Source organism: Schistosoma haematobium, chromosome ZW, assembly GCF_000699445.3.
Source record: "Schistosoma haematobium chromosome ZW, whole genome shotgun sequence".
Taxonomy (NCBI): Eukaryota; Metazoa; Platyhelminthes; class Trematoda; order Strigeidida; family Schistosomatidae; genus Schistosoma; species Schistosoma haematobium.
This window is the reverse complement of record NC_067195.1, coordinates 41,178,091-41,205,891: the sequence shown is the minus strand read 5'-3', so window position 1 is coordinate 41,205,891 and position 27,801 is coordinate 41,178,091. Positions and strand designations below refer to the sequence as shown.

General features: G+C 35.2%; 1 protein-coding gene across 3 annotated transcripts; it reads left to right on the top strand.

The window, feature by feature from the left end:
* Positions 1-279: 279 nt before the first annotated feature.
* On the top strand, positions 280-27,077 carry TCF25_3 (Transcription factor 25; the record flags this gene model as incomplete). 3 transcript variants are annotated; one of them, XM_051211398.1, is made up of 14 exons in its annotated part: positions 280-310; positions 6,501-6,635; positions 6,670-6,789; positions 6,827-7,198; positions 7,235-7,334; positions 7,375-7,468; positions 7,509-7,601; positions 11,180-11,285; positions 13,157-13,273; positions 14,494-14,612; positions 15,925-16,113; positions 18,454-18,544; positions 20,054-20,136; positions 20,378-27,077. In XM_051211398.1, the coding sequence occupies 13 exons, from the start codon at positions 6,522-6,524 to the stop codon at positions 20,658-20,660; spliced, it is 1,881 nt and encodes a 626-aa protein (XP_051071454.1). The 3 variants fall into 3 exon arrangements, with proteins under 3 accessions (XP_051071454.1, XP_035588798.1, XP_051071455.1); XM_035733134.2 differs by lacking the exon at positions 280-310 and adding an exon at positions 6,344-6,349 and having other exon boundaries at positions 20,378-20,660; XM_051211399.1 differs by lacking the exons at positions 280-310; positions 11,180-11,285; positions 13,157-13,273; ... (3 more) ...; positions 20,054-20,136; positions 20,378-27,077 and having other exon boundaries at positions 6,414-6,635; positions 6,827-6,901; positions 6,939-7,085; positions 7,129-7,198; positions 7,235-9,018.
* Positions 27,078-27,801: the final 724 nt, after the last annotated feature.

Below are 27,801 nucleotides of genomic sequence, written 5' to 3'. Positions count from 1 at the left end.
CTTTTTTGTTGTTGATATACCTAGGTTCTTGCCTGGAGGATTTGGTGATCCCCTGCTACTAGACACGGAGGCCTGTTAAGCGAAAGCTTCTTCTATTCCGTCCACAACCATTTGAACCATTCAAAATCTAGTGAAGCCAAGTATCTAGAACATCCCTCAATATCGAATGCTACCCGGGAACTGGAGCAGCATTTTAGCAGTAAGAAGAGAGCAAAAAGAAATCATTTTACACTAGTCCAATACATCAGTATTGAACATGTGATTGAAAACCAGTCGTGGCAACATATTTTCGCTTGACGCTACTTATTCGGTATGTTTGGTATGTGTCGTAGTGCGTACTTCGTGAATCTAGTTTCTCCTTCTCTTTTCTTGGAAGTCAAATGTATAAATATATGTAGTATTTATCTGCAGTATTAATACTTATGTTCATTTCGTTGTTTAAAGTGGATTAGTTTATTCAGGTATTAATACCGAGGTTAAGTTATCAGAATCCTCATAAATCCGTCCAACGTAGATTAGTTTTCCAAAGTCTAGAAATGGGTTTTTATAAATCAGTTTGATCAACTAGTTGGCGGTTTTGTAAAGTGGGTTGCGAACAATATAAAACGGATATATTTTTAGAAAATACGCATACGAATCTGTACTAAGCCTCTCTGACCATAGTAACAAAATACATAAGCTGATTTGCACAGAAATCTCAACGGTTTTGTACAATGCGCTCGGAAGCTTTTTCCCTATACTCATTCGTGAACCGATCACATTAATAAAGGAAAAAGTTGGATCCTTATAATCGCTTATTATTTGACCAAACCTTGCTTAGAAATACAATCGAATAATGCCAACAGGTAGTCCCAGTCCGATGAGAACCCCCCTGACCATGAACTAAATCTTAGTTTTCAAGGCTTTGATATTGTTTTATCTGCTCATTAATCCCAGATAAAAGAAGCATCAGGCAGCATTATTGAATCACCATTCACTATACAGAAAGCTCATATAGATCCACTTCTTAACCTTCAGTAATAAACTGGAGATAAGTTAAGATGCTCCAGCCTTTTATTGTTGTTAGAGGCCTCATTCCAAATATTGTCTGATGTTCATCCTATTTTTATCGAGATAAGTTCTCGGGTTTTCTAAGGCTTCACGAGTGACCACAAGACTCGTAAGAATTTGACAACTGCTACTTCGAAGTTAACTGTGACTGGTTTAATAACTTATTATGGTCCGTTGGTTCCTGTAACAGTTAGCTTTGTAAATTTTCGTGCAATAATGCTGATTGTTATCGCTATCGTTTTGCAGAACGCTCCTCATACTAACATCCACTTTTAATAACGCTAGTTTTTTTGTTCAACCAGAGAGTAGAAGTTTGCATGCGTTGACGTTCTAAAGTGATAAGTTAAACGACTGTCGAGTGGAACGAAAATGGTTCCTTTCGGTACTCTAATTTTCTATGGTTTCCGTAAAAAGGAGTACCATTAGTTATCAGTATACCATGAAAGATAAATCTGTCGGTTCTATAATTTCGTGTTAGATCCTGTAATTCTAGCTTCACTAAAACGTTCGTCAAAGACGTAAACACGGCCTTTAACCGTATGCTTCTATATTTAGTTGAGGCTCAATCTTGTAACCTGTCAAGTAAAAGTAAGAAATAAGACTGTTTCCCGTCTGATAGGTTCTTTCCCTCCTTATAGCGGAAGGTTCATTCATTCAGCTTCACATATAATTCGTATCACTCCGGCTTATCAGTTTTAGTCTTATAAATCTTTCAATATTAAGCTGTCAGTCTGCATTGACGAATGGGCTATCACCCAAACTAAATTTTTAACACTCCGATTAATCAGTCAGTCAGCTACAACGTAGGATCAGGCACATATGCATCGGTCCAAGTTGCCATACCTCATTAGCACAACAATATGAACACCGAATTCATAGAAGTAGTAGTAATATATTAAAAAAGATAGCATATAAGTATATAGTACAGGGAGAAGGAGTTGGTTTGTAGAATAAAAGATATAGAACAATTTTAATCTCATAATTTAAGGGAAGACTAATAGTGTATACACCTGAAGCATTGTCGATTCTGAGCCATGTCACCCAGAGTCCCCAACCACTGGTTACAATGGTCACGCGGACCCCAACCAGGTAGTCTGCGTCTACCAGCATGGCTAAGACTAGAAGTCAGTGATTCCAAGCACTAATGTCTCGTTTTGGTTTGGCCACCCCTGACTTTCTTCCAACCATCCCCAACGCCGGTTATCATTGCGCGTCGTGGTAATCGGTGTTCAGACATACGTAACACGTGGCCCATTCATCTCAGTCGATAAAGATTCACAACATTATCAACTGATTTACCACCATTCCCTGATACCCTGCGTCTAACCTCACTATTGCTTACCTAGTGACCCCAATAGATGCGAGCAATATTTCTAATTTATATGTAGTCAAATACTAGTAGCTTACGAGTATCTTATACTCTCGAACGCCATGTTTCGCAGCCGTGAAGTAGAACAGAACGAACTCCTGCGCAGTATATTCGTCCCTTTATTGGTTGACGGATATCTCGCCTTCGCCATAGGTGACGTAAGCTGGCAAAAGCCAAACGAGCTTTTTGAATCCGTACAAAGATTTCGTCATACCAACCCATTAAGGCTGATCAGGCTTCCAAGATAAGTGAAGTTGTCGATGCGTCGGACTACTTTACTCCCTATTTGCAGTTCAGGTGTTGACGCAGGCCAGTCCTGAAGCGACAACTTGCATTTAGAGGGAGAGAAGCGCATCCCTAACATTCCGGTATAGAGTTGCTCAGTGCTACCAAAAGACTCTGCATTTGATCAGCGTTTTGACCAAACAGGACTATGTCATTTGCGTATTCTAAGTCGATAAGCTGACCTCATGGTAGGAGATCAATTCCCAAAAATTCAGTCGACGAGAACGTTATTTCCATCAGTAGGTCTATGATGAAGTTAAACAAAAATGGAGAAATTGAACAGCCTTGACGGACACCACTTGAGGTTGCGAAAGCAGATGACAGTCTGCCATAAGCTCTGACTCGACTAGTAGTGTTCGAGTAAAGAGCCTTCACAAGGTTTATGTACTTCTGAGGTACGTCTTTCAATGACATACACTGTCTGTGTTCTAGAACTTGACGAATGGTGAATATGTGGTTGATGCAGGCACGACCAGGTCTGAAGCCAGCCTGATTTTCTCATGTTTGCAGTTCACGAGTCTTAGTTAGGCGACCGACAATTATTGACGCTAGTATTTTAGATGTTATGTTAGTCATACTAATCCTTCTATGGTTGTCACAGGATGATTTTAACCCTCTCTTATATATTGGGACGATCAGTGATTGTGACCAGTCAGATGGGATAACGTCCAACCCCCAGATTTTAGCTAAAATATTAGTCAACTTAATCACCAAAACTGGACCACCGTACTTAAAGACCTCTAGAGCCAATCCATCTGGACCAGCTGCCCTTCCTCATTCCAGATTAACTATAGCCTTTTGAACTTCAGCTAGATTTGGGAGACCTACTTCAATGTTCCATTCACACTGTCTGGGAATGGTGGGTAGTTGTAGAGTAGCTGAAGTTTAGCTGAACTGCTCCTTAGATTGTTCCGCCCATCGTTCTAAACGTCTGGACTGGGAGCAGATAAGAGTGTCGTCTTTTTCCGAGATGTTCTCACTTACACTTGACTTACTAATTCCAGTTTCTTTTACTAGTCTGAAAAGCTGTCTTGTGTTCCGTATAGCCGCCGCCTTTTCAATCTCTTTTACTTTCGTTGCCCGTCACTGCTCACGATCGTTCTTGGTCTGCTCTCGTACGTAGTGCTATACCTATACCCGCCAGTCCACTTTGGTTAACCTAGATGTGATTTGTTTTCGCCCTTCATCGTGTTCGGGGCCTGATGGGATGAGTTTACGAGAATCTGTCAATGCAATAGACTTAGTAGAAATCCATTGATTTTTCGTAACCCTTCGGTTTGAATCACTAATAGATGTCGTTTCTGTTTCCACAGCTGTCCGTGTCTTTCCAAGCAACATCTGGGTCAGCCTCGTTTTCAGAACTACCTAAGTGTGACCTTAGTTGTTCCTGAAATCTTTTGGCTTCCTTGTCACTGAGTTTGACTCTAATGGGTATTCTTAATGTGGTTTCTCTGGGTCCAGTGAGGCGCAAGCAGATGCGTGCTCGTATTAGAGCATGATCAGAGTCCAAACATGTACTCTTGAACTAGTGGCAGTCTTCTATCGAGCTTCTGCAACGATGACTGATGGCCGTATGGTCTATTTAAGTCCATCGTTGATTTGGTGTAGGGGGTCGCCATGTTAGACGATGTCTCTCCTTATGGTTGAAATTCGTGTTTGCTAATAATAAACGATTATCTGAGCACAGTTGCAGCAGATGATCACCATTATCTGTTCCCTGAGCCGGAATATCAAAATACCCACCTAAATGTCTTTCCTTTTGGTTTGTGCTACCTATCTGGGCATTGAAGTCACCTTCTACGAGTACTATGTCTGAACGTCTAGCTTTCTGAAGAAGTTCAGAGAGCTTTCTGTAAAATTCATCTTTTATTTCATCCGTGCTGCAGTCGGTGAGAGGATAGGCAGAAATGACGAAAAGGTAACGATGTGTGTCCCTGTCCTTCCGAGTTCTTACGGAGCCGTTTAGCCGAACAGCACATAGACGACTGTTAACGGGGATCCACACTAGTAGTGCTTGTTCCGCCCTCATGCTTAGTGCTATGCCTACACACACCAGTCCACGAGAATTAGCCATCTGGTCGCCAGATACACGTAGGGTGTATCTCATCGGCTTTCCCTTTTTGTCGATGTAAGGTCAAGTGAATGACCACACTGGGATCCTGTATTTGTGTTTCGGAGACACAGCATACATCAATGGTAGGAGATTCTAGGGTTTTAGCCAAGGAGGCCTGGTGAATGGTTTGACATAGAGTGCGTACGTTGAAGGCTCCAATGTGTAGTTTGAAGCGAGGTCTCAGTAGACGTGGGACAGTGTTTTGCGCACTAGAATCGTTGGCTATGGTGACACTTGAGGAGGAAGCCAAAAGAGGAAGTTTAGAGTTGAAAGTCGATATAGGAGGAGTAATAGGAATTGAAGAGAGAGGTTGATTATGAATACAGTGATCTTGTGTTCTGTTAGAGGTATGAGGGCGGTTATCACTTCCCGGTTGCTCACACTCTGTAAGGGTTCTTCTGGAGGTACCTGAAAAGGAAATTGTGTTAGAGGTGGTCATAGTGACCTGAGAGCGTGACCGCAGTGCCCAAAGGACAACTGCTTGAGGCTGGTTACACACGGTTTTTTGTGCTAGTTCGATACTTATTGAGACATTATCACCGGAGACGGAAATTTGTGGGATAAGGCGAGCTGTGCATTTTTAGGGTGGACGTTTTCTAACCCCACATCCTCTTAAAGGAAGGCAGCATCGCTGTTATGCTGGTTGTCTGAAGGAAACACCTTACTGCTATCACACATCTGTACAGTCAGCAGTATGGCTTCGCCTTCGGAACTTGGGTTCGCTTCTTTTAGTCTTACCGTTCTTCAACCGACCTATTTGGCATGGTAGGACCTTGAGGAACGATTGTTCTAGCCAGTATAGCTCGATTGGTTTATCACGATAGGCAAGCCCGACCACCACGTCAAGGTAGCAGCAACGGTCGGGTCGGATGAATCTAGATGACTCATTCACATCATTTGTTAAAAAGGATTACTATCAACTTAATTTCCATTGTTTGGATTTGTCACAGGCCTTTGAGATGTTAAAAGCCATCTTTGTATTCAAGGTAAGTCCACCAAACTCTTACATGATTCTGGACTCCAAACTGGGCTATTCAGAAACAAGCCATAAGGTATAGCTGGAGTGACTGTAGGAGGAAATTCAGTTACTTTATTGAGTATCCAAATACAAGCAATTAATATGGTTGGATAGTTTGTGGTTACTGTTATGTTCGGTCGTCGCAATTGTTGTGCCGAAAAAAGTGCTGATCACATATACTCGGAACGAGGGACCCCTGCAATTCCCACGTTGCGAAGTAAGAACACAAGACTGGTATAAGTAAAGATTTATTAGCCCCAAAACACGATGACGACGATGATCAAAATAGTCTAAAATACACTGGTTTATATATTGATTTTACACCCATTTTTGATTAATAATTAGGATGAAATCAAACATATGAAAAATACTTAGAGTTATAACAAATCACAGACTGATTATAGTTCGTGTCAATGGAATAAAAGAATATCGTATATTATACAGAATAAAATATCATACGAGAAAAGAAAACAAATATTACATTTAATAATCATCACATTGAATCAAAATGGATGTAATGTTGAATAAAACTCACAATGAGTAAATCAATCGAAAATTGATTTTTCTTCCCATCATATCAGTTACATAGTTACTTTTGCTAGGCAGTCAAAATTCCTTTTATATATATGTCTGATTTATCTTTTTACTGCTACTTTTACCTCTAGTTCTTTTGTTATTTGATCGTAATGTCTTCCCGGGTATTACGTAAACTGAAGAAAGATTCTGAAAATTCGCTTGATGACAATAATAATTTTAGTGATAATGACGATCCCATCACCGGAGGTTCTGTTTTCTCCGAAGTGAGCTTTTCAGTCATATCAGTTACCATATTAGTTCAGTAATTGTTTTCCCTCACAGTTGATAACTATTCCTTCCTCTGATGACAATCCTCAGGATCATTGTGAATCTTTTAAATCCAAAAAGCGGAGAAAGAAAAAAAATAAGCAAAAGGACGTAAGTTGCTTTTTATGATATTCCGTGTTTTCCTCAGAAAACTGGAATAACCTACCAATTAGGTAATATAAAACTTCCAAATGACCCAGGGATTGCTGATCAAAATAAACAAGTGATAGATTTGCTAAAAGTAAATATCAAGATGCTAGATCATGTTGGAGAACTTAGTCGTTTGTTTGGGTCAGAAGTTATCGGTGGGTCCGAAACATATTTACGAAGAAAACGAAGTCGCGTCAAACGTGGTATGCTTGTATCGATAAAGTCCACTTGGCCACCTACTGTTCGAATTGGCTTGAGTATGGAACCTTTGGGTTGTGGTTCATATACTTTCGTACACAGTAAAGAATATCAAAATATCCAGAGGTCATTTTACAATGCTTTAGAATCCATGAATCCAAATAATTTGAGTGTAAGAATAAATTTTATATTATAAGTTTCTCCACAGAGTATATTATATGAAAATCCTTATCACATAGATTCTTTACTACAGTTGAGCGAAATAATGATGCACCAGGAAGATACGACTGTAGGTACTGATCTTCTGGGTGAGCGAAGTTAAATTAGTTAAATAATGTCATTTTTTAGAACGCGCACTCCATGCTTTTCAATCAGCTTTCCATCCATCCTTTAATCCATTCAACGGTTCTTGTCGTCTAGACTTTAAGCGTCAAGTCAATCGGTGAGTTTTGCTGGTGATTATTCTGTTCTTGATACTAAAGTGGTTTGTTTGTAGCACTTTTCCGCTATATCTTGAAAATTAGTGAACGGGGCTGTCATCGAAGTGCACTGGAATATTGCAAATTATTGTTAAGGTAAGTACTTCGTAGTTCGCTAATTGATTAAGAAAATATCTATTTGCAATGTCATTTGATGCTTTTTAATTAATTATTATTGAGACAGCTTTAATATGCAGGTTAAATCAAGGCACATTTTAACTGTTCAAGAGCTGTTTCGGTGATTAAACAGGCATATCGATCGAGTGTACCCAAATTTGTTTTAATTTCACATTTCCGTTGTGAAAAGCTGCATATGGTTGTTGAATAATACTTAAAATGAAAGGAATAGTCTTATTGAGAATTGTGTTATTTTTTTCCTAGAAATAAAACACAGCTGTGAAACATATTTGTACTTTCTGCTTGAACATACATCAAGAGTCCATATAACTATGGAATAATTTTCGCTTTAATCAACATGGGAAGTATTCGAAATTCCGAACTGCTTTAAAATCAGTTTTCCTAGGGATTTATTTGGTAGCCTACAGAACATGGAATTCTTATTCACTATAAGTGATGTTCGTTCACCAACATCATCCTTATTTAACTTTGTTTTACATGTAATCAGTTTCTATGCCTGATATAGTAATCTGCAATAATACTTGTCATATGTCAGCTAATGGAGTAGTGATTATTTTATACTCGGATTTTATGTACTTTTGTGTATCTACGCCTATTTGAAGTGGTTTATGAGCTCCGAATTTCACAATGATTTTCTGGTGGTCGGTATTCGATATAATCCTTAAAATTCGTATACAGTTCGTCTTGATAACCGTCCTATATAACGCCCCAACGGTATATTAATCAGAAGGCGAATACAAAGTGTTGATTACGTTTATTACGGGACCACACACAGGTATCCAAAATTACAGATGCGTTAAACAGGCATAGAAGAGTTGTGCCGAAAGGCAAGCAGGCAAGCGAGCGAGCGAGAGCAATGAACATGAATAACATAGAAAATTCACTTATACTACTACACAGAAATAAATCGAAATACTTGTGTTTTTCTTACAATTGCTTGGTTTGAAGTGTAAGAAACATCCCTTTAAGGCATATACTAAATATAATTGTGATAAAAGCGGTAGCTCTTAACTACATTTCGTTAACGGGATGCCACAACTCTAGCCCTGGCTATTGCAGAAGACAAATCTTGTTTGGGAGTTTTATTTAATAATGACTGAAAAATAATTCACACTCAATAGGGTTTAGTGATTATTAGTTAACAAAATTGTCACACAAAATTAATACAATTAAATCTTATACTGAACAGAAGTCAAATGAAAGGAAATCACCCTAAATCAATGTAAGACATTACAATTGATTTCTTTCTGATGCGCTGTATTCGGGGATTTATTATCTCCAATATCCCTTCCTAAATCATTGCAAACTACTTTGGGTTCACCCAAAAGTATGCCGTCTTCCTCCAGCGTCTGTCCCACCTTGCTCGTAAATCTGGTTCAAATGTTCGTGGTACTTGAGTCTCTTCGTGTGTCAGTAGACTGAAGATATCAAGCAAAATAACCAGGATTAATATTATAACTGTAGTCGACTTGAAAGTATCTGGTTCTTATTCTTTAATCCAGTCCCATGGTACATCCTTCCCAAGCAGGTAGTTCAGTGAACAATGTAGTGAAAAGATGGCATGAGAGCTGACTTGTATCTGAGAAAGGATCTAAATGAAAACATATCTTTAGGTCCTGTCATTTGTTGAGTAGCCCAAGCTTTTAGCGTCCAGTCGGCGTTTACAGGGGTAGAAAATAAAATTTAGTTTTTTCACTGCCTTAAAAAATTGATACTTAATGGCGGGGCCTGAACCTATTGTCGAAAATCTATTGTATTACTGCTTTCACTTTACTACGAAGGTCTAACGGCGATTTTTGAAACCATCAAGAGAATAATATACTCGGAATATCAGATTAAATAGTGTCCATCAGCTGCAGTTTTCATTTGGGTATCCTGGATACACCATAGTGTACCCTCATATGATTTTGAGATGGTGGAGAAGATTTGTAGCTCAGGTGGATGATTTTGGTGGAGTTTTGTTCTCTGAGCTGGATGGTGTACCTTTATAGTCAGTAAGACTGATACATATATGTGCCTGGTCCTACGTTGTAGCTGACTGACTGGTATTGTGAAGCAATATCTTCCAGTCAGTATAAGTTTTCTTTGTCAAGTCTTACGAAATAAAATCTACCGTTAGGAATTTTAAATAGGTCATCCTTTACTAAAAGAGGATAGTGATAATGTTCTGAAGATCCGTTAAAATGTCAGCACAGATTATCAACGATCCGTTTAGCTTCTCTATGAAGACAATAGTTGTGAGCTAGGTTGAGTAAGTGACTGGTGTGGTGACATCTTGCTTCTGTGACCATGTGAACTCATCGACTTTTATCATACGTGGCTATCTAACTTGCTTTTTTGGTCGGAACACTTGGAATGCACTAGGATTCAGTCAATATATAGTCAATGTACTATCTTACAGTTGACTTTTCCCCAATACATTGTATTTTTGTAATTTAATCGTCCTAAAAACATCCGATTGTACCGCTAGACTTTTATTCATAAGTATTCAATCTGTAACTTTTGACCATCAATTCTCAGGTTCAAACCCAATTCCACCCCCTTCATTTTTTTTCTTTGGCAGTCAGCCCTCATACTTAGTGTGTAGCTGGAAGCCAAGTCTACGAATCTGTACCTAGTAAATTAGTTAGGTTCATTCAACTAGAACGTTTTAGCGATCATGAATTGAAAATCCCAGCTTGTTTAAATAATTCAAAGTAGCAGTATGATCATATTTTCGGCATAGATAAAGAATAATTTACTTGGTAACAGATTTGTTACTACATAGACTATCTGGAACCTTTTATGTTCATTAAAGCTTTCTATATACCTAATATTACTTTAGATATTTTATGTAGCTTTACAAGCATAGAGTAATTTTCTGTGTATTGGAATGTATATAACTTCACCTTTGTCTCTCTTATAGTGAACCCAAATATCACTGCTTCCTAAGATTGAGAGGTCACTGTATTTTATACTTATTTGACCTTAGTGACGTCTGAAAATTATAACGTATTTGGCTTGCATCTAAGTATAAAAGAAACATTTTGGTTTGCTTTCCGGTCATGGATGTGGTCCAAGACGATCTTACTGAAGTCAACAAGAAATCATTCCCAATCCATAAGATGTAGTGCAGTAATTTAAATGCCTGTTGTGGTGCTTGGTCAACAAGTAGCTTGCTCATGTTGGTTGCGAAATTATTCAACCATTTATATTTTATCATCTGAACAACATCCTTAGAGTTAATGATATGGACTGTCGTAACGAAATTATTATACGATTGCTGATTGAAGTGAAGTGTTTTATCGGTTATTTTCCGTACAAATAGACGGAAAAAGGATTAAGGTTTTGTACAATAATGCATTGGTTTAAGTTTGTACACTTTATATCAAAACATGATAAAAGTAACAATGATTTAGTTTTTATGAAAAAGTTCTGTGTACAAAATTTTCTGTAAATTTTCTTGTTACAGTTTTGACCAATGAAATTATTAAATTTTGTAATATATCAGCCTATAGATTGTGAAATGACATAAATTAATTCGTTTTGTATTGTAGTCTTGATTATGAAGATGATCCTTTGACAGTCCTACTCATGATAGATCGTTATGCTATTTACTCCAGGCAATATAGTTTCCTAATTGATTTATATGATAGCCTAAATGTAAGTTCCAAAATGATAAGCTTATTTTGTTAGGACATTTTTCACTTTTGATTATTGCTAGTAGTTTTGATTTGTTTTTATGCCTACTACTATTATTTAAAAAGCAGTCTGTATCTAGTGAACATAAAAATATACCCTAGACATGATGCATAGCTCTGAAGATCGAAAGAATGAAAAAAGTTATCAGTACAAAAATATCAGTTGCACAAGACAGATGTAGATAACCTTAATTCTTGCATGCATCACTGTTAAAAAACTGCGGCATAAATACCAGTAGCACAGCGTCTATGTGATGCAGAGATCAAGTGAACATGAAGCAGAACTACATGACTTAAAGCTTTGTACTTTCAGCTCTCGAACACCAGATAACTGCCTTTAATAGCTTCAGAGATGAAGCCTGCTAACCTGTGACATGGTTTTTGTTGTGTGGAGATTACTATTGTCACAATCAGTTACACCTACTTAGATAAACAAATTTTCCAGTTGTTTCTTACTCTACCATCAACTGTGAGTTTCAGAAAGGGCTTTTCTAAATCTCGTAATAGATGTTTGCATTTCCATGACTTGTAATACACTTCTTATTTATGAAGGTTGATAATAAACTGATACTAATCAATCTCACTTTCTAATGTTTGATCACATAACTATGTTGTATGTCTTCAGTAGTTGTTGTTATAATCACGAGATGATATCCGTTGTACACAAATCTCACCTCTATTAAATCTTCGGGAGCATATTTAAAGAACTGGGATTAGCAAAAAAAGCTAGATGAATACTCATGTTTTCATAGAAAACTGATGATAACAAATATCAAGACACATTTTCGGGGTTTCATTTCATCAAGCTAGTTTAGCGGTCGGTTGACATTCTCGCATATTTCATTATTTATCAAAAAATTATTGTAATTAATGCTCAAAACGTCCTGCCATTGTAACTCAGAAAACAGTGACAGCTTCAGTCTACATTTTTAAAGGTACTTATTGCATATCACCGTCTACAGAATGGCTTAAGGTACATTTTTAGAAAGTTTATTTGAATTCGTTTCTCTCTAGTTAAGATGGTAGAGCTTGTTGATTGTTATGTGTTATTTAAGTTGACCCAGTGTTTACCGCGTTTTTGTACACGTATTTACTCATTATCTTGTAATGAAGGGTAGACATACGACTGTGTTGCTTAATACTCTAACTGACATCAAAATTCTGATCATTTTCCAAGTTTTTTCCACTTTCCTGTAGTTTTGCTTGTGAGTTTCACTTAAACCATTTGATGTATATTTCAGACAACAACTTCTGAGTATCAATTATTTTATTGCAGTCCGCCTATCAATAAGCTTTGTTCTATCCAGTGTACTTAAGTGCTGATCTTATATGTGACCTACATTTTTCACGCTTGAATCTTCTTCATGTTTGTAGGTTTGATTTGAACTTCTAATTCACTACCGTCATAGTTTCATCAAGTTTTTGTATTTGTGTTCTCTGACGAGGTAATAATTAGGTAATATTATTATGGATTCTAGGTTGTCTTGCTAGTTTTCAAACTACTCTTTCAGCTAAGTTTTATTAGGTAACCGAATACACCCTTAACTTGAAAAATTTGTGAGCAATCATTGTCAGTAAAAAATGGTGCCTGAAACATATCTATTCTGTATTAATTGGTATATTCTATATGGCGTACAGATAAAGAATTATTTGTAATTTACTATCCTGAATCATGTCGTTCACTTAATTATTCGAAATTTACTGTGCATTGTCTTGCGGATTTTTAATTACATAGGGCTAGAAATTTGAATTTAAATGATTTAAAAATTGCAACCCAATGTTTATTTTTGAAGAAATTAAACCTTGTCCAACGTTTCTACTACCTACTTAAAGGGTTCGCGCAACTTGTACTTGCTTCCCAATTTTGGTTTATCTATACCATTGGCTCGTAAGTTGATTGGTGAAGATCCAGAGAAATGTGATAAAAACAAGATGAGTGTGGATGAATCTGTAAGTGTGTATGTTTGATTTACATTGATATGCAGGTTTCTTAATGTATTAGTTGATTAATTATAAATTTAATTTGTCTTAGCTTCTCCGTATTATGTTTGCCTTCAAAAATGAGCTTGAATAGTTTCTTTAAAACATTTTTACTATGTTTTACCTCTCATTCGTTCATAGCAATTATTTTAAATAAATTACTTAGTTTATTCTGTCAAAAAACCGTCAATCTAATCAATTCACAGCAAAAAGTCTTATCTTCATATTAATAGTGGTATATTGTTAGTTGGTCAATATCCTTTTTTGGAACATATTTTGTGACAGAGTTATGAATTATTGCTTCAAGATTGCCACTTTTATCTACTGACTACTCATTTATTAGGATTTTGGGTAAACAATTCGATTAGCTATTTCATAATTCTTGTGGATATGTTTAAAATATTCAATGACATTTTTTAGGTATATTAATACTTTAAGTTTGTCTTCGTTTAAGATTTATCACCATATTAGTATTTGTGTAAGGTTCCATCGTTATTTAAAAGTTTGAATTGAAAGAACTGATATGAAGCTATTCATATTATTCAAATTGTGTCGATTGGCATCACTGAAACCATATGTTGAGATAAGTTAACGGTTTGATCACACACTTTTTATGTCTTATCTAGCTCAAAACTTTGTTCGCTACCAATTATTGGTTTACATTTTTTCGTAACTTCCAATGCATCATTCTAAGTTTGGATTAGGTTAGTGAATGGTTTCTCATTTTATAAGAAATGCAAGAATGGCACAAACAATTTGATTTATTAGTACTCAGTGTATTTATCAATCTAAAGTTTTCTATAGCTATGCAATTGGAAGTAAGTTTCGTTGTTGAGCTCATTACAAGCTTCACTGAAAACTAAAATAGACCTTTTTTCTGAAGTCAGTAGTTAGTAATTTGTGGACTAATGATGAATATGGTTCAATTTGCTATCCGGGATTCACTTTGTGTCGTCGCTCCAGTGTTCATGAAGCTTTTTCCAATGTCCTATGAATTTTGATGAAAAGTTGTAAACTAGTTGGTCCTACTTGTTAATATTCCATGCTTTTGTTTCATGATTTGTTGCATCAACTCACTTCTGTATACAGTGATTTTTTCCGTTACGAACATTAGTTAATCTGATAAAACGAATATCGTTTCTGTGTCTTTTAAGTAATCAATTTTAGCTGCATACATTTGTACCTTTTAGTTGCAAGATGCTTTAGTCATGTTTCCCGGATTTGTGTCGCGCTTACTTAAACATACAAGTATCGGGGGTATTACAAATCTTGAAAAATCTATCCTTTTTGGAAGAGAAGTTCTATTGAGGTACGTTTGATTGATAATACATTGATACATTGTTAATAATTTCGTAACCCCTTATCTAATTGATAACCATTATTAGTTAATCAAGTGTTTTGCAAGTAATGTAAGCATCACTCACACGATATTTCCTATACACCTTTTTGGTTAGAATTTCTAATCAAAACCATGTATATATATATTACTAACTGCTTACTGCCTCACCATTCAGCGTTTGGTACATCATCAGTTCATTAAGTAAATTCTTAGAATGCAATTTAGACAACGTAAAAGTTGTCTTATTATTAACTATTCTCCGCAATATTTTTAGCCTATAACTACAGTCTCATTATGTAGTGCTGTATCTGATCATTTTTCAACTATGTTACGATTATTAACTTAGTATCCATATATACTTTAAGGAATCTCCATCATAAGCGTCTTGCCATATTTTAGGAGCCTTCTATTTCGGTTCCAACTTAAAGATGAAGTATCAGTTTTGTGAGGAATAACGCCATATGGACGTTCGTTTTGATCTTAAAATGTGAAATATGTAACTATTACAATTTAGTCAGCTATCGCATATTCAGTAATTTTTGGCGTCATCAATAAATAACAAGCTTCATATGTCTGATTCGGTTATAAACGATATATTCTTAATTACCTGCATCTACATTTGTTTTGAATAGTACATGAGAATATTTCTGGTATCGTATTTTAAGTGATTACATTTCTGAACATTCAAGTTCCCCGACCGTAGCTGCTCCTTGATGTGGTGGTCGTGATTGCCTATAGTGATGACTCAGCTGTGTTATATTGGCTGAAACACATGTCGCTTTAGGTCTCACCATGCCAGGTAGGTCGGTTGAAGAACGGTAAGACTAAAAGCGGCAACTTTAGGCCTAAGGGTGAAGTCGTACTGCTGACTTTAGAAGAGTATGACAGCGGTGAGATGCTTCCACAGACAACCATCTACCTCCTCACAACGGAAGGAAGGAGTTGGAAAAATTCAACCCTAAAAATGTCACACCTTATCCTACGGGTGTCCGTCTCCGGTGGCATGGCGTTTTGAAGTGCGTAGCTTACACATAAAAAACTTTCCATTTAAAGATCGTGAGCAACTAGCCTCAAGCAGTTGTCCCTTGGGTTCTGCGGTCACGATCCTAGATCGCTAAGACTACCACGTACCAGGCTCTGGGTTACGACTGACTAAATTAAGTCCGAAGGAATTCGATGAATCCAACGTGGTCCTACCTCGTTACATTAATATTGATGTAGTGTTGTTGAGAGTTTTTATTACTGAATATCGTACTTTCTTGTTTCGTTTTATTTTTATAAGTGAATCAGATAGTCTTGGTTGTTTACTAAGTCTATATGTCGCTCGCATGCATCCTCTTTGGTCCTCACCCAACGTCCTTCCGTGGCTGGAAAAAAATATTGCGACTGTTTTAAATTTGGTTGAACCTAAACAATTGCATCTTTCTGAGTCTAACACTATTGATCCACGTCTTTCTGAATATTCCAAAAGGTGATAACTATTTTAGTAATATTTGCTTTAATTATATTAATTTTAATTACCATCCCCATATATCTTCCATGCCATGCAATTTTGTTACTTTTTTATATAACTTTTCACCGTTCCAACTATGTTAGGGTAATTAATAACAATTGTTTGTGGCATCAAACATGTATATAATCTTTTTAGCGTGACATCAGTAAAGATACAAAAAGTTTTACTGAGTCGTGTTTTTCGCATTCCTTAACGTAACAGATAAACGGAAGGTTTTCTAGTATTCAACATGATAACAGCAAAACTTTATCTTTAACAAAGAAGGAAATACATTTACTCAGATTAAAACGCTATAAACTTTCACAACGGTAGTAAGTTGAATCTGTGTGTACATCAGCTGTCTATAAAAATCCCGCTTACTAGGACAGGAAACGAAACATTTAAGTTGATATCACACGAATTGACTGAGTTGTTCATTGTTTTTTGAGTATACGCAGTGATCATTTCATGACGTTAGATGACAATACCGAAAATCTCTCTCTCCATATATATATATAATCCATATTCTTCAAGTATACTTACTGATACCATTACAACATAAATTCAACAAGAAATAAACAAAGAGATCATGGATTTCGAAGTATTTGGGTGTCTTGGTAATGCTTTATTAATATCCGTATTAGGGTTTGCAATAGTTAATATTTTTTAACGACCACTGCCAACTTATTCCACTTAATTTTAAGTCAGATTCATATAAAGGGTACTGCCACCATTGTTTTTCCCAAACTGAGGTTAGCGGAGCAAAGTTCATACCTCGTGATTAAAAGTCGTAACCTCTGTTCACTGATCTTCAAATAAGTGGTCACACTTTATGGGTTAGGGTGGAGTGTGAGACTCATGCTTTGGTTTATGTTTGTTGTTTTCCTTGAGCGGATACATTCATCTCAGACATGATGTGTAAGAACAATAACCTATTAGTGGATATGTAGGATCCACCTAGGGGAGTTAAAAAACCTTGATTCCAAACCAATAGTACACATGGGCTCCAGTATCCTGAAGGAACTAATTATTGGTCACTGACTACCATGGAATTGCATCTCTTGACGTTGCTCCATTGCCTTATGGACCAGACCTTTAGATCGAAGGCTCTCTGTGTGCCCCCCTAAGAAAACCACCTGCTTCGGTCTGGGCACCCGAGCAATATCACAGTCTACACACAAATCAAGTGACTTGTGTGGTGCATATGTATTCGGTGCCCCTTTGTACCAATATTTATGTGTTCAAATAAATGAATAATAAAATTATGTGAGCCAAATTGGTTATGGATAGATAGTTTTATTACAAAGTGCAAATGTTATGCGAATCTTAATGATCCAAGTAGACCAAAATTAAAGTACCAATGAATATAAACATGGTAACTAATGAGTTTTGAATAAAGTGTCTTACAAATACTTGTATATTTACGGCCTGGATAGTAGTAACTGCTGAAATTACCAACTGAAGCAATTCGTATTATTCGGTTTCTGATGCTTTATAATCTAAATACTTAACCACTAAGATGAGAACTCAACACGCTATTCCGCTCAATTCAGCTAGAATGGTAGGAGATTATCATAGACCATGACATGTTCGTTGTCACTCACAACTTAGGATGTTAATTTTATTAATTCAAAGATATTTCTACCATATTATACTGTTCACCTTAAGCTGATGAAATTGGCTCAATTCGTTACCGTCGTTTCACTTTTTACCACAGAATAACTTGTTCAAACTGGGGTCTACATTCGTTTTTTATCAGCCAAGTAATTATTACGTGCTTCCAAATAAAATATATCGTACAAAACCGAGCACGTAACCTTATACACAGTTATTTGATATAAGTCAACTGAAGTTATCCTCAACGTTTCAATGTTCAATACACATATTGAATCAAGTACTTTCAGTCATTTTTCTGTTCGTTTAGTCAATGAATACTGAAGATCAGAGTAAGATTTTTCCTATTCCCTCCATGTCAAGCGTCTGGAGTTATTCGTAACTGTCTGCTATGAATATGTTAGTGCAGCATAGCTCAACATGCTGGATGAAACGTACGAATATAATAAAAGTTAACGGTCACACACTGAATGAAAAGAAAAATGGACGAAAGCGTTGAACACATCAGTTTGATTGCGAATGTTACAGATAACTACAACCTATGACCTAACTAAAACTCTCAAGAAAAAAACTAGTTTAAGAAAATTTGCTAAACATTTGTATTTAGTATCAAGCCTATTCCCCAAGTTTTACGTAGATAATTCACAAAATAACCTGATTACACTAATGAACCCATGTAATCTTTGTTCTTCTTTGTTCATTTAGACGAAAAACTCTTTATCCTGTTTTCCCACCGAAGATTTTGAGGCACCTGATTTTGTCCGAAGTTTCTGAAGCTCCACCCATTTTACCCCGAGTTAGTGATGTACCAATTAAATAAAATTTTCCATAAAAGTTTAACAAAAACAACAGTTATAAAATGTTTCGCTAATACTTAATATTGTTGATGCAAATATTAAATAAGATACATGATAGATATTTTCATTGTGAAAAATATAGTATGCCATTGATGTCTCTTTTTAATTATAAATCAAAAGACAAGACCCTAAGATTCTGGTAAATACGTTACTCTTACGACTAGCACTTTCGAATCCTACTATTGATATTTCCAAAACTAGCATATAATCCATTAGCTTCCAGTTTGTTAGAAGTTTTGAAGTTATGATTTCGTGAGGTAATCGTGTGGTATGTAATATATTAGCATTAATATGTAGCATTAGTTGCCTTGTATTTCGGGTTGTGGATATGTGATAATGTCATACGAATGTTCCAATAACGGTACGATAACTACAGGGTTTAAAGTCTTTTATGAAACAGAATATCTGTTCGTAGGTGCAATATTTCCAGAAAATCTGACAAAAGTCAGGTTAAAAAGGAATTCTTAAAATGATTGTTATTTCTAATTTTAAGCCACGTGTGTACCATTAAACCAAGCTCCATAAGTGGATTCGCAAAACAAGAAATTCTACAAACACCCATATACTTTTTCCGGTACTATTATCGCTTAGATTTGGAAACGAACTTTCTATCTTCTTTTACCTTCTCAACAGCTTGCGGTTTAGTCAAGAGTTATTGGCAGTTTAGTAAGTGTTTAATTGAAATTTATTCGGTTTAGATCCACTTGTTACGGTGATACTTCGATTCAATTAGCTAGTATCAGTCATCACTATACCTATGAGTTTTACTCACATTTCTTTTGAGCATGTTGTGTGCAATATAACCATTTTCAATATTTACTACGATTATTGTCTTTTGTAATTTCTTACAAGCATGATGAAAAATGCTTCTAGTTCCAAAAAATACTGTATTTGATGTATGATTTAATGCGCAAGTAACTTCAATTATTCTGAACTTCATTTTAAATGTCAGTATGTACATGATTTGTTTCACAACCCAGGTTACTTAACTAATTTAACCGACTGTATCAATTGCTGGTTAATGTTGACCTTTACTACATTATCGGCTAAATATAGAATTGAATAATTAGCTTTGGAATGTACTTGAGATATGAGACTTAATAATACTACCTTGCTACCGAAATTGAAGTAAATGTTCAGGGTTCAAATTTGCAGTCTATTCGTGTAAAGTCGACTTCTTAAACAGCCAAACCACCACTTCACTGGTCAAATCCGCTAAAATCTTACCTAGACATTTTAGGAGTATAAATATCAATGTAACAAATGTCGAGGCATACACAATACAGCTTTTTCGACAGTTCATGTGCAAATACGAATACTGTGAAGAAATTACAAAATAAGAGTGTATTACAAAACGATATTAATATATATAATTTTACTTATGTATTTGGTTTTTTGGCGCTTAGTAGAAACCTCTGTTCCTTTGCTAAATGCTTTTTTTCGTTTAGAATTTAACAAGTTCACCTATCTATACATTTGATCCTCTTCCACCCAGAAGTTCTATCAATATTTACGATCCAGAGGAAGAAAGGTTAGTCAAAAGATATCATGCTTATAGTTATTTGGTTTGTTTGATCTACGTTTTCAAGTGTTTGCCTTTTTTTTTTACTGTCGGACACTATTAACTTTACGGTTGATTTTTATTTTAGGATTTGTTTATTGTTTTACTGTTTATCTGTGATACTGTTGACGAAGTGGTTTTCTTAAATGAAAATGCCTATTAGGGATTTTTATTTTCCTAAAGCTAAATATTTTTGATAAATTTCATATAGACGTCGCGTTCGTGAAACTATGGCTGGAAGTGGATTTCTCAACGGTCTTCTATCATCATTCTTACCCTCAAGCTCTATAAATGCTGAATTGGCTCTTCGTGGTCCTTCTGGTACACCAACAGTCAATGAAACTGCTTCTGGTAGTATTGGTGGAATCGTACGTTCAGCAGCGGAAACGTTCTCTGCTACTCTTAGACAAGTGTTAGATATGATTGATATTCGTACAGTTGGCTTGGAGTACGAAGATAATAATCATAATAATTCTTCTGATGAAGCTCCTTAAAGCTTTGTTATTGTTTATTTCCCAGGAAATGCAAACACTGTCTTTTTCACTAGCAAGGTTGGGCCTGATAGTTTCAAATAAGTTGAGCGTTGGGTAGAAAGTTAATGATAAATAAATATTTAGTCTGAAGAATTAGCCTGCATTAAGTCACGGAACGTCAGAAATACAATTTTGTCACTTATTGGGATATAACAAAAAGTATATTTATCACTGTTTTTTTTCCTTAAAAAATAATCATGTGTTCATTCAGGTTAATGTATCGCTGTGTTATGAGGTATATATGTATATGAAGTAAAATAAATGTTGGAATTGTTATTGTGTGGTCTTAATTGTGTAAGTTATTTTGACACATTTTATATCATGGAAACGAACATATGAAACACCGTTATTAAAAAACAATTGTATTGACGTTCTCGACAAACTATGAAATATTGATGAATTTTTTATACTTTGGGCTACTATTCCCGAATTTTCCAATATAAATAGTAGCTAATAATTACTTAGTTTTATCTACTAGCAGTCTACATTGTGTAAATACATTCACCTCAGGATAACTCGTTCATCAAAATAATAAACTAGTTGTCTGTTAGGTCATGTATTGACCCTGGGATTGTTGAAATCTTTGTACAACTAATCATATTGTAGTGTGTGCTACTGATGTCGATAAATATAAGTAGTATGTGTCATCACTCGAAAGTGAAATACCTGGCTGCAAAAGGTTAAGAAGATCGAAGAAAAGGAGACGAGAACAGAAAATGATTGGTATGGAAACGAAAGGAAATGAAGTCGGAGACGATTGTTTGATATTTTGCAAATGAAGTATTTGCTGTATGGTCCTCAGATTTTACTAAGAAATTCTGTGATTTTTTATTCAAATACATTCGATTGTCCCTATTATGTGCTTGTTCATTAAAATAGTATAGCTTATCTTTTATTTAGTTTCTATGTAATAACATTTACTGAAATCTGTAGTCCTAGTATGAGACTTGGCATATTAAATTCTTCTAGTCCAATAAAACCATTAAACCTTTATTGAATCTCTCAGTTTTCAATCACTTTTTTAAAACTCCAAACTATTGTTAATATGGACATTCAAGAATTCAAAGATGGATATATGCACGAATCTGAGTTCAAATATCCCGAAATAGTATGAAGACGTCGTAATACTAAATTTAGTATAGTTTTGATTATTGATTACGAGTACATTTTTGCTCTATCCATGCCTTGAAACACAAATTAAAGTTTCTTTGAAATGAAAGTAACAGCTCATTTTATCGGTCATGAGACCACGTGTGACAAGTAAGGATTCTCGAAGGAGTTCATCGCAGTTACGTCTCGTCAATTATCAAAAGTCTTTTGAAGTAGCCTTCTGAGCTAACTCACGTGGCTACACGTATACAGCCTCTGCCAGGGTAGTCCTACTCACTGTCTTCTCGTTATGGGTGTCGTTTACGAGATCGAGAACGAAAAGCGGATGTCTGGCGCCTCAAGTGGGTTGGTAGATCCAGAGGGAGTTGGAAAACCCTGATTCCAAACCAGTGGTGCACAGGGGCTCCAGGGTCCTGAGGATCTAATGACGTATGGACCAATTATCAACCACCGGCTACCATGGGACTGCATCACCTAATGTTGCTTCACTGCCTTGTGGATTAGACCTTTTGTTCTAAGGCTTCGGGAGTGTCCCCCCTGTGAAAACCACCTGCCTCGGTTTGCGCGCCCGGGCAGTATTCCAGCCCCTACACAAATTGGATGATTTGTGTAGCAAATCTTTTTGGTGCCTCCTTGTACCAATGTTTATGTGTTTAAATTAATGAATTAACAAGATTACATGTTGTACCCTCAAGGTAGATGCATTATAAATAAAAAGAAATAAACGTCCTTCGTTTATTATAAGAAATCCCAAATTATCACAAATCACATCGCGACAGACAATATTATTTTACTGATCTGAACAGGTTGAATGTATGGAGTATTTTCGGAATTTAAAATAGTTATTTTGGGCAGTTTTTAAAATCAACACATAAGTGTACTGTTACACGAAAAAAATCTTGGTTTATGGGACTCATCCTAAAATGTAGTGAAATATCATGTCTGTTAATTTGATTTTTGTCTCATACCTGAAATAAACCCTTTTTCTATAGGATATTGTCTAGGTAAATCATGATTTAAACTTTTTTGTAATCGAGTTACGTGATTACCTAATGATAACATTATCAAGAAAGGACAGATTTCATATTTTATTGACACTACTGTAACTGACCTCAAGAACTACCAAATAAATCTGTAGAGTTGATAGTTGTTCGTTGCTTTTTATAGTTCATTGTCCTTATAAAAATATAAGTAATGTGCCATATCTAGATTGAGTAATAAGCAGTAAATATGCTTATAAAGAGTAGTTGATTTTTGAAATATTTTGTTTACAAGCAAACAACACTTGAAGTTTGTAGAAGAACCATTGTGTATCAAACAATTTTCCATAATATTCGTGTTTCATATAACGACCAAAGAACGAAACGAACGTCAAGCCGTTGATGTCTATTAGTGTGAGCTGTAGTTAATTTCACTGTTTTTGTACGGATAAAGTTTTCTTAAAGCTTGTAATATACCTGGAAATCTCAATCATTTTTTACTTTTACATATTATATATTGTTTTTATTAAAATTTACTGCAAATCAAGTATTAATGTATCACTATTATATCCTGATTGTCTTCCAACGAACCTGAAATAATAAGTACTACTGTCATCACAAGTATTAAGCATTTGTGAAGACAGTTTGCTTAGCGAAACGAAATCGAAAAGCATTTATGTATACTTGTGGATAAAATCGATTTGAGAATTATTATCAGAGACTTCGATACAGTGTAAATAGAAAGAATTATTAAGGTTCAAATTAGTAAATTCTGTTAATATACAGTATAGATCAACAGAAGGTATAAAGTGAAAAACAATGAGGTTTGCAAGATGATTCAACATCAATAAGATAAGTTAAATCTGGAATATACATGAAAGGCGTTCAATCATTAACTAATCTGGGAATTAATTAATAAAATGAGATGTGAGATTACTTTTTGTTTGAGAAATCCGAAAATATCCTTCGTCGAAGACTCTAGCGGCTCGGAAATTCCAGGAAGCGTGTTGTTCAATCAACGCTGAATTGAATCAATTGTTAAGGTTTTCGTTGGGTACACAAACTAAGCTTGGAGTAAAGCATTTAATCAATATTTATGCCTTCTCTCTACTGTCTCAGTTGACGTGTAGGAGTAGTTAATGTTATACGAACTGGCTTGGAAGACAGTTTAAGCATATTGGTAGTAAGGATTATGACGTTTATCGTTGCCGCCATCGCTTTTATCTTTAAATAATACTGAACTGCCATTAGGTCACAAACAAAGCTATTAAATTCTTACATCACGTGATCTCGAGTACTGATTTGAAGGTGGTAATAAGTCAGCTGTTTAAGTAAAATTTTAAAAAATGTTGAAAACTCTTAAGGTTTGTGGGTACTGATGTACAATTTGTCGTACTTTTGTTTATACAAAGACAGATCTTAAGACTGTTTATAGTTTCCATTGTTCAATTTATTAATAATCGATATATTTCTTATCAAGATTATTAAATCCTGAACACTGGGTCTGTACTACATTATCCAACCTGTAGTTCCATTTTATGAGATATTTTATTATTCCAACTAAAAATGAAATTAGCATACATCATGTGATCACTTGCAATAATAAAAGTTGTCTAGCTTGACTGATATATGAAAGTCTCATTTCATTAATTACAAGCTTCATGCGATGCTAAAAGCATGTAAATAAATAAACCAGACGAATGTTAACTGCATTAGTTATATCATGTTTATAAATAATAATGCCCCAGATTGGATTTTTAAATTCATCTTTTTGTGTTGTTTTTAAAATTGATGACTGTACAATCCACTCTAAACAATATTTTTTCGAATGGGAACGGCGATTATTTCGATACTTCCCATGTAACAATTACTTTGAAGAATGCTTGATCTTTTGCGCCATACAAAGTACATTCTAAAATGTTTCCTATGAGAAATAAACTATTCTTTTCTCTGTAACATTTTTTATTTCTCATATGAGTTCGTAATAATTTCTTCACATTCATGTTTGTGAAAAAGTGGGTCGGTTATATACCATTTACTAAAAATTATACGACTTATTTTGAGACATGATAAACTAGTTGCTAGAAGTTCACGTAGCGTTATCTATGAGATTTTTCTTGAAACACCCACATGTTTTCATTCCAATTGAGGTTTCAACTATATCTATAGCCAAATAAATTTCCGAAAATTAAAATTAACTAATTAGAAAATATGTATCCACAGAACTAGCGTTTAGAATTAATTGAACGCGTGGTACGAAAATAACATAACTTCCTATCATTACTTAAAATCTATCATTATTAATATATTGAACAATCCATTTGTTCGAATAATTGTGGTATGAAACACTGTGAGCTGGATGTCAATGCATAACTACTATCTATAAAAACATTGTTTGCACAGCATCGAACAGGTTTGAACTTTCATGGATTGAAGTTAGAAATCGAAACCATTGAGTCTTAGGTGCATGATTCAATGAGAACTGATTTGATCTATGTGAACACTAAGATATGTTGTTTTTTTAAATTATCAAATCTATCGATAAGTGCTCTGGTCAAAATAAGAACCAACTGAAAAAAACATTACATTCATTTTAATTATCAAAACTATATTGAAATTTCCGAAGATTGCCAAATGACATACTTGATTTGCTATTGTTTATGGTGCTACAAAGCTGAGTAAAATTAAGAAATTCCAATGAACTACGTATAGTTTATGTGATATAAACACATTAAATTAACTTCGAGAATTGGAGGGAGACATCGAAAGGGTGAATAGCATTTGGAAGTAACTGGAAAAGAGTGCCCAGCATAGAGTTCGTTGGTGAACCCTCGTATGGTAGCTTATGTCCCACGAAGGGCAATAGGTGTAAGTAAGTAAGCCTGTTACATAAATCAGTGCACATATTCGCCAACAAAACGTAGGTAAATTAACTCGAGAAAACAATAGTTCAAATACATAAATGAAGAGTTGGCTTGAAGTATTTCAACAAGATATTTTCGTCTTAGCGTGATCATAGGTAGTAATTTTATTAGAATATTTAGTACGTTGAACAAAAAATTAAATGTTTGCTACCAACTAGTAAAAGATATGACAGTATTTTTGTTATTCTCATCACGTAGATTGAAAATGGACGTGAATAAATCAACAACATTCTGCTTTCACTTGACTTTTCTGTAATTATAGTGGGAATTACGGACAAAGGTTTGATATTAACTAATGAAATTGAGACAGATGCTGGAAAAGGAATCGTGATATGAAGAATAGGACATAAACTATATGAGTAAACAATTAATTTCATAAAATTTGTGACCTGTTCGTCTTATTATAATTTTCGGTTCGTTCTCGAATGGCGGTTTGAGATTCATTAAAGTGTGTCGAGCGTTTGCTTATGATCGGTCGTGAATCAAACAGAGCAAAAAAGAATCCGTTCATATGATACTGAATAAAGCAGAAGCGAGCAATTTCAAGCCACAGATAATTTGCAAAGGATGTTACTTGTTTTACGCTTTTATGCCTCACAAACAGGTAAGGCAGAACGAAACTTCTAAAATTGACAACTAACGTCAAAATCTAAAACAATTTTACATATCGTCTAAATTAACCTGAGTAGTTAGTAATGCATTATTACCTGGATGAATTTTTCAGATGTTTCAGTGAACTGATTAAAGACTGAGTATTCAAGAAGAGTTTGAAACTGGAGTTAGATTGGTGATAAAAAATTGATCTGAGAATTACGTCAGACATAGATGCGAGCTCTATTGAAAGGTTTCAATCCCCTTTTGTGTTCTGAGAAATTGTAAGAAGGTCTAAGGGAATATATTAAGAATAATTTATCGCTATTATGTTTTATAATTGAGAGCAAATTGAGGCAGTTCTCTGTTGGTTAAGAAACAGTAACCCCAAAGTATGTGATTATTTGATAATAACAAAATTCAATTTACCTTACAAGGAGACAACTTTAATTCATAGTAAATTATAAATTTCTACACGTGACCATTCCGTTTTTATAACAAGTGCGCTGTTAAATACATTTTATTTAGCGCGGAAAATGAAGAAAAATATCTAAAGACAATCTTTCAAAAGAACGGTTACCCAATCAACTTCATCAAAAAACATCAACCCAACGTATCGGCAAAAACAAAATCAAGTACAGAAACAAGAAACAGATCATCCTACGATATATAAAAGACTTCAGAAATTACAACAAGATTATTGAAGCCAATTGGAATAAATGTACCACAAATCAGTCAATTCTCTGCAAAGCAAACGACAAAGTGATAAAGAAGAAAAACCGAGAATCATCTACAAAATAAATTGTTCCGACTGTGAAAAACACTACATCGGACAAAGTGAACACTTCTTTCATCTTTGCCTGCACTAGTATCATTTAGTGGTCAAGTGCCGTGACATATTCTCGCTTATATCAACGCATGTGAACAACTATGAACACACATTTGACTGGAAAAATGTTGCGATCTTGCATAGAGGGAACTTTAAAAACACCAGGGAATTTTTAGAAGCTTGACATTCAGGTCAATCAGCAATCAACAAGCACATTGAGGTCGATTCGATCTATCAACCAATCAGAAAACTCATGGACAAATATAGGAACAAGAGGAAAATCAATGGGAGATATCATCAAAATAAAGTAGTAAACAATGACAGATTAATGGTCAACAATAACCAATCAACATCGAGGTCTACAGGATAAGCTGTGGGTCATATGTTGAGAAATTCAAACACTTCGCTTCTACGCGAAGTTTGTGTTGATGATTCTGTTCAGAAGAACGACGAAAGCTCCACGACCACACCATCGAACTGAGAGAATAAAACTCCATTTAAATGACTCTAACTCAAATACTTAGAAATTAATTAAGATCTCATTATAAACGTACGCATTTAGTAGATAGTTGGTATTATTTACAGTTTGAATAATTAACTACTAGTCTCAGCATCGCGAGTTTTACGTTGAGTAACTTTGACTATTGACATTATTGCAACTTGATCGA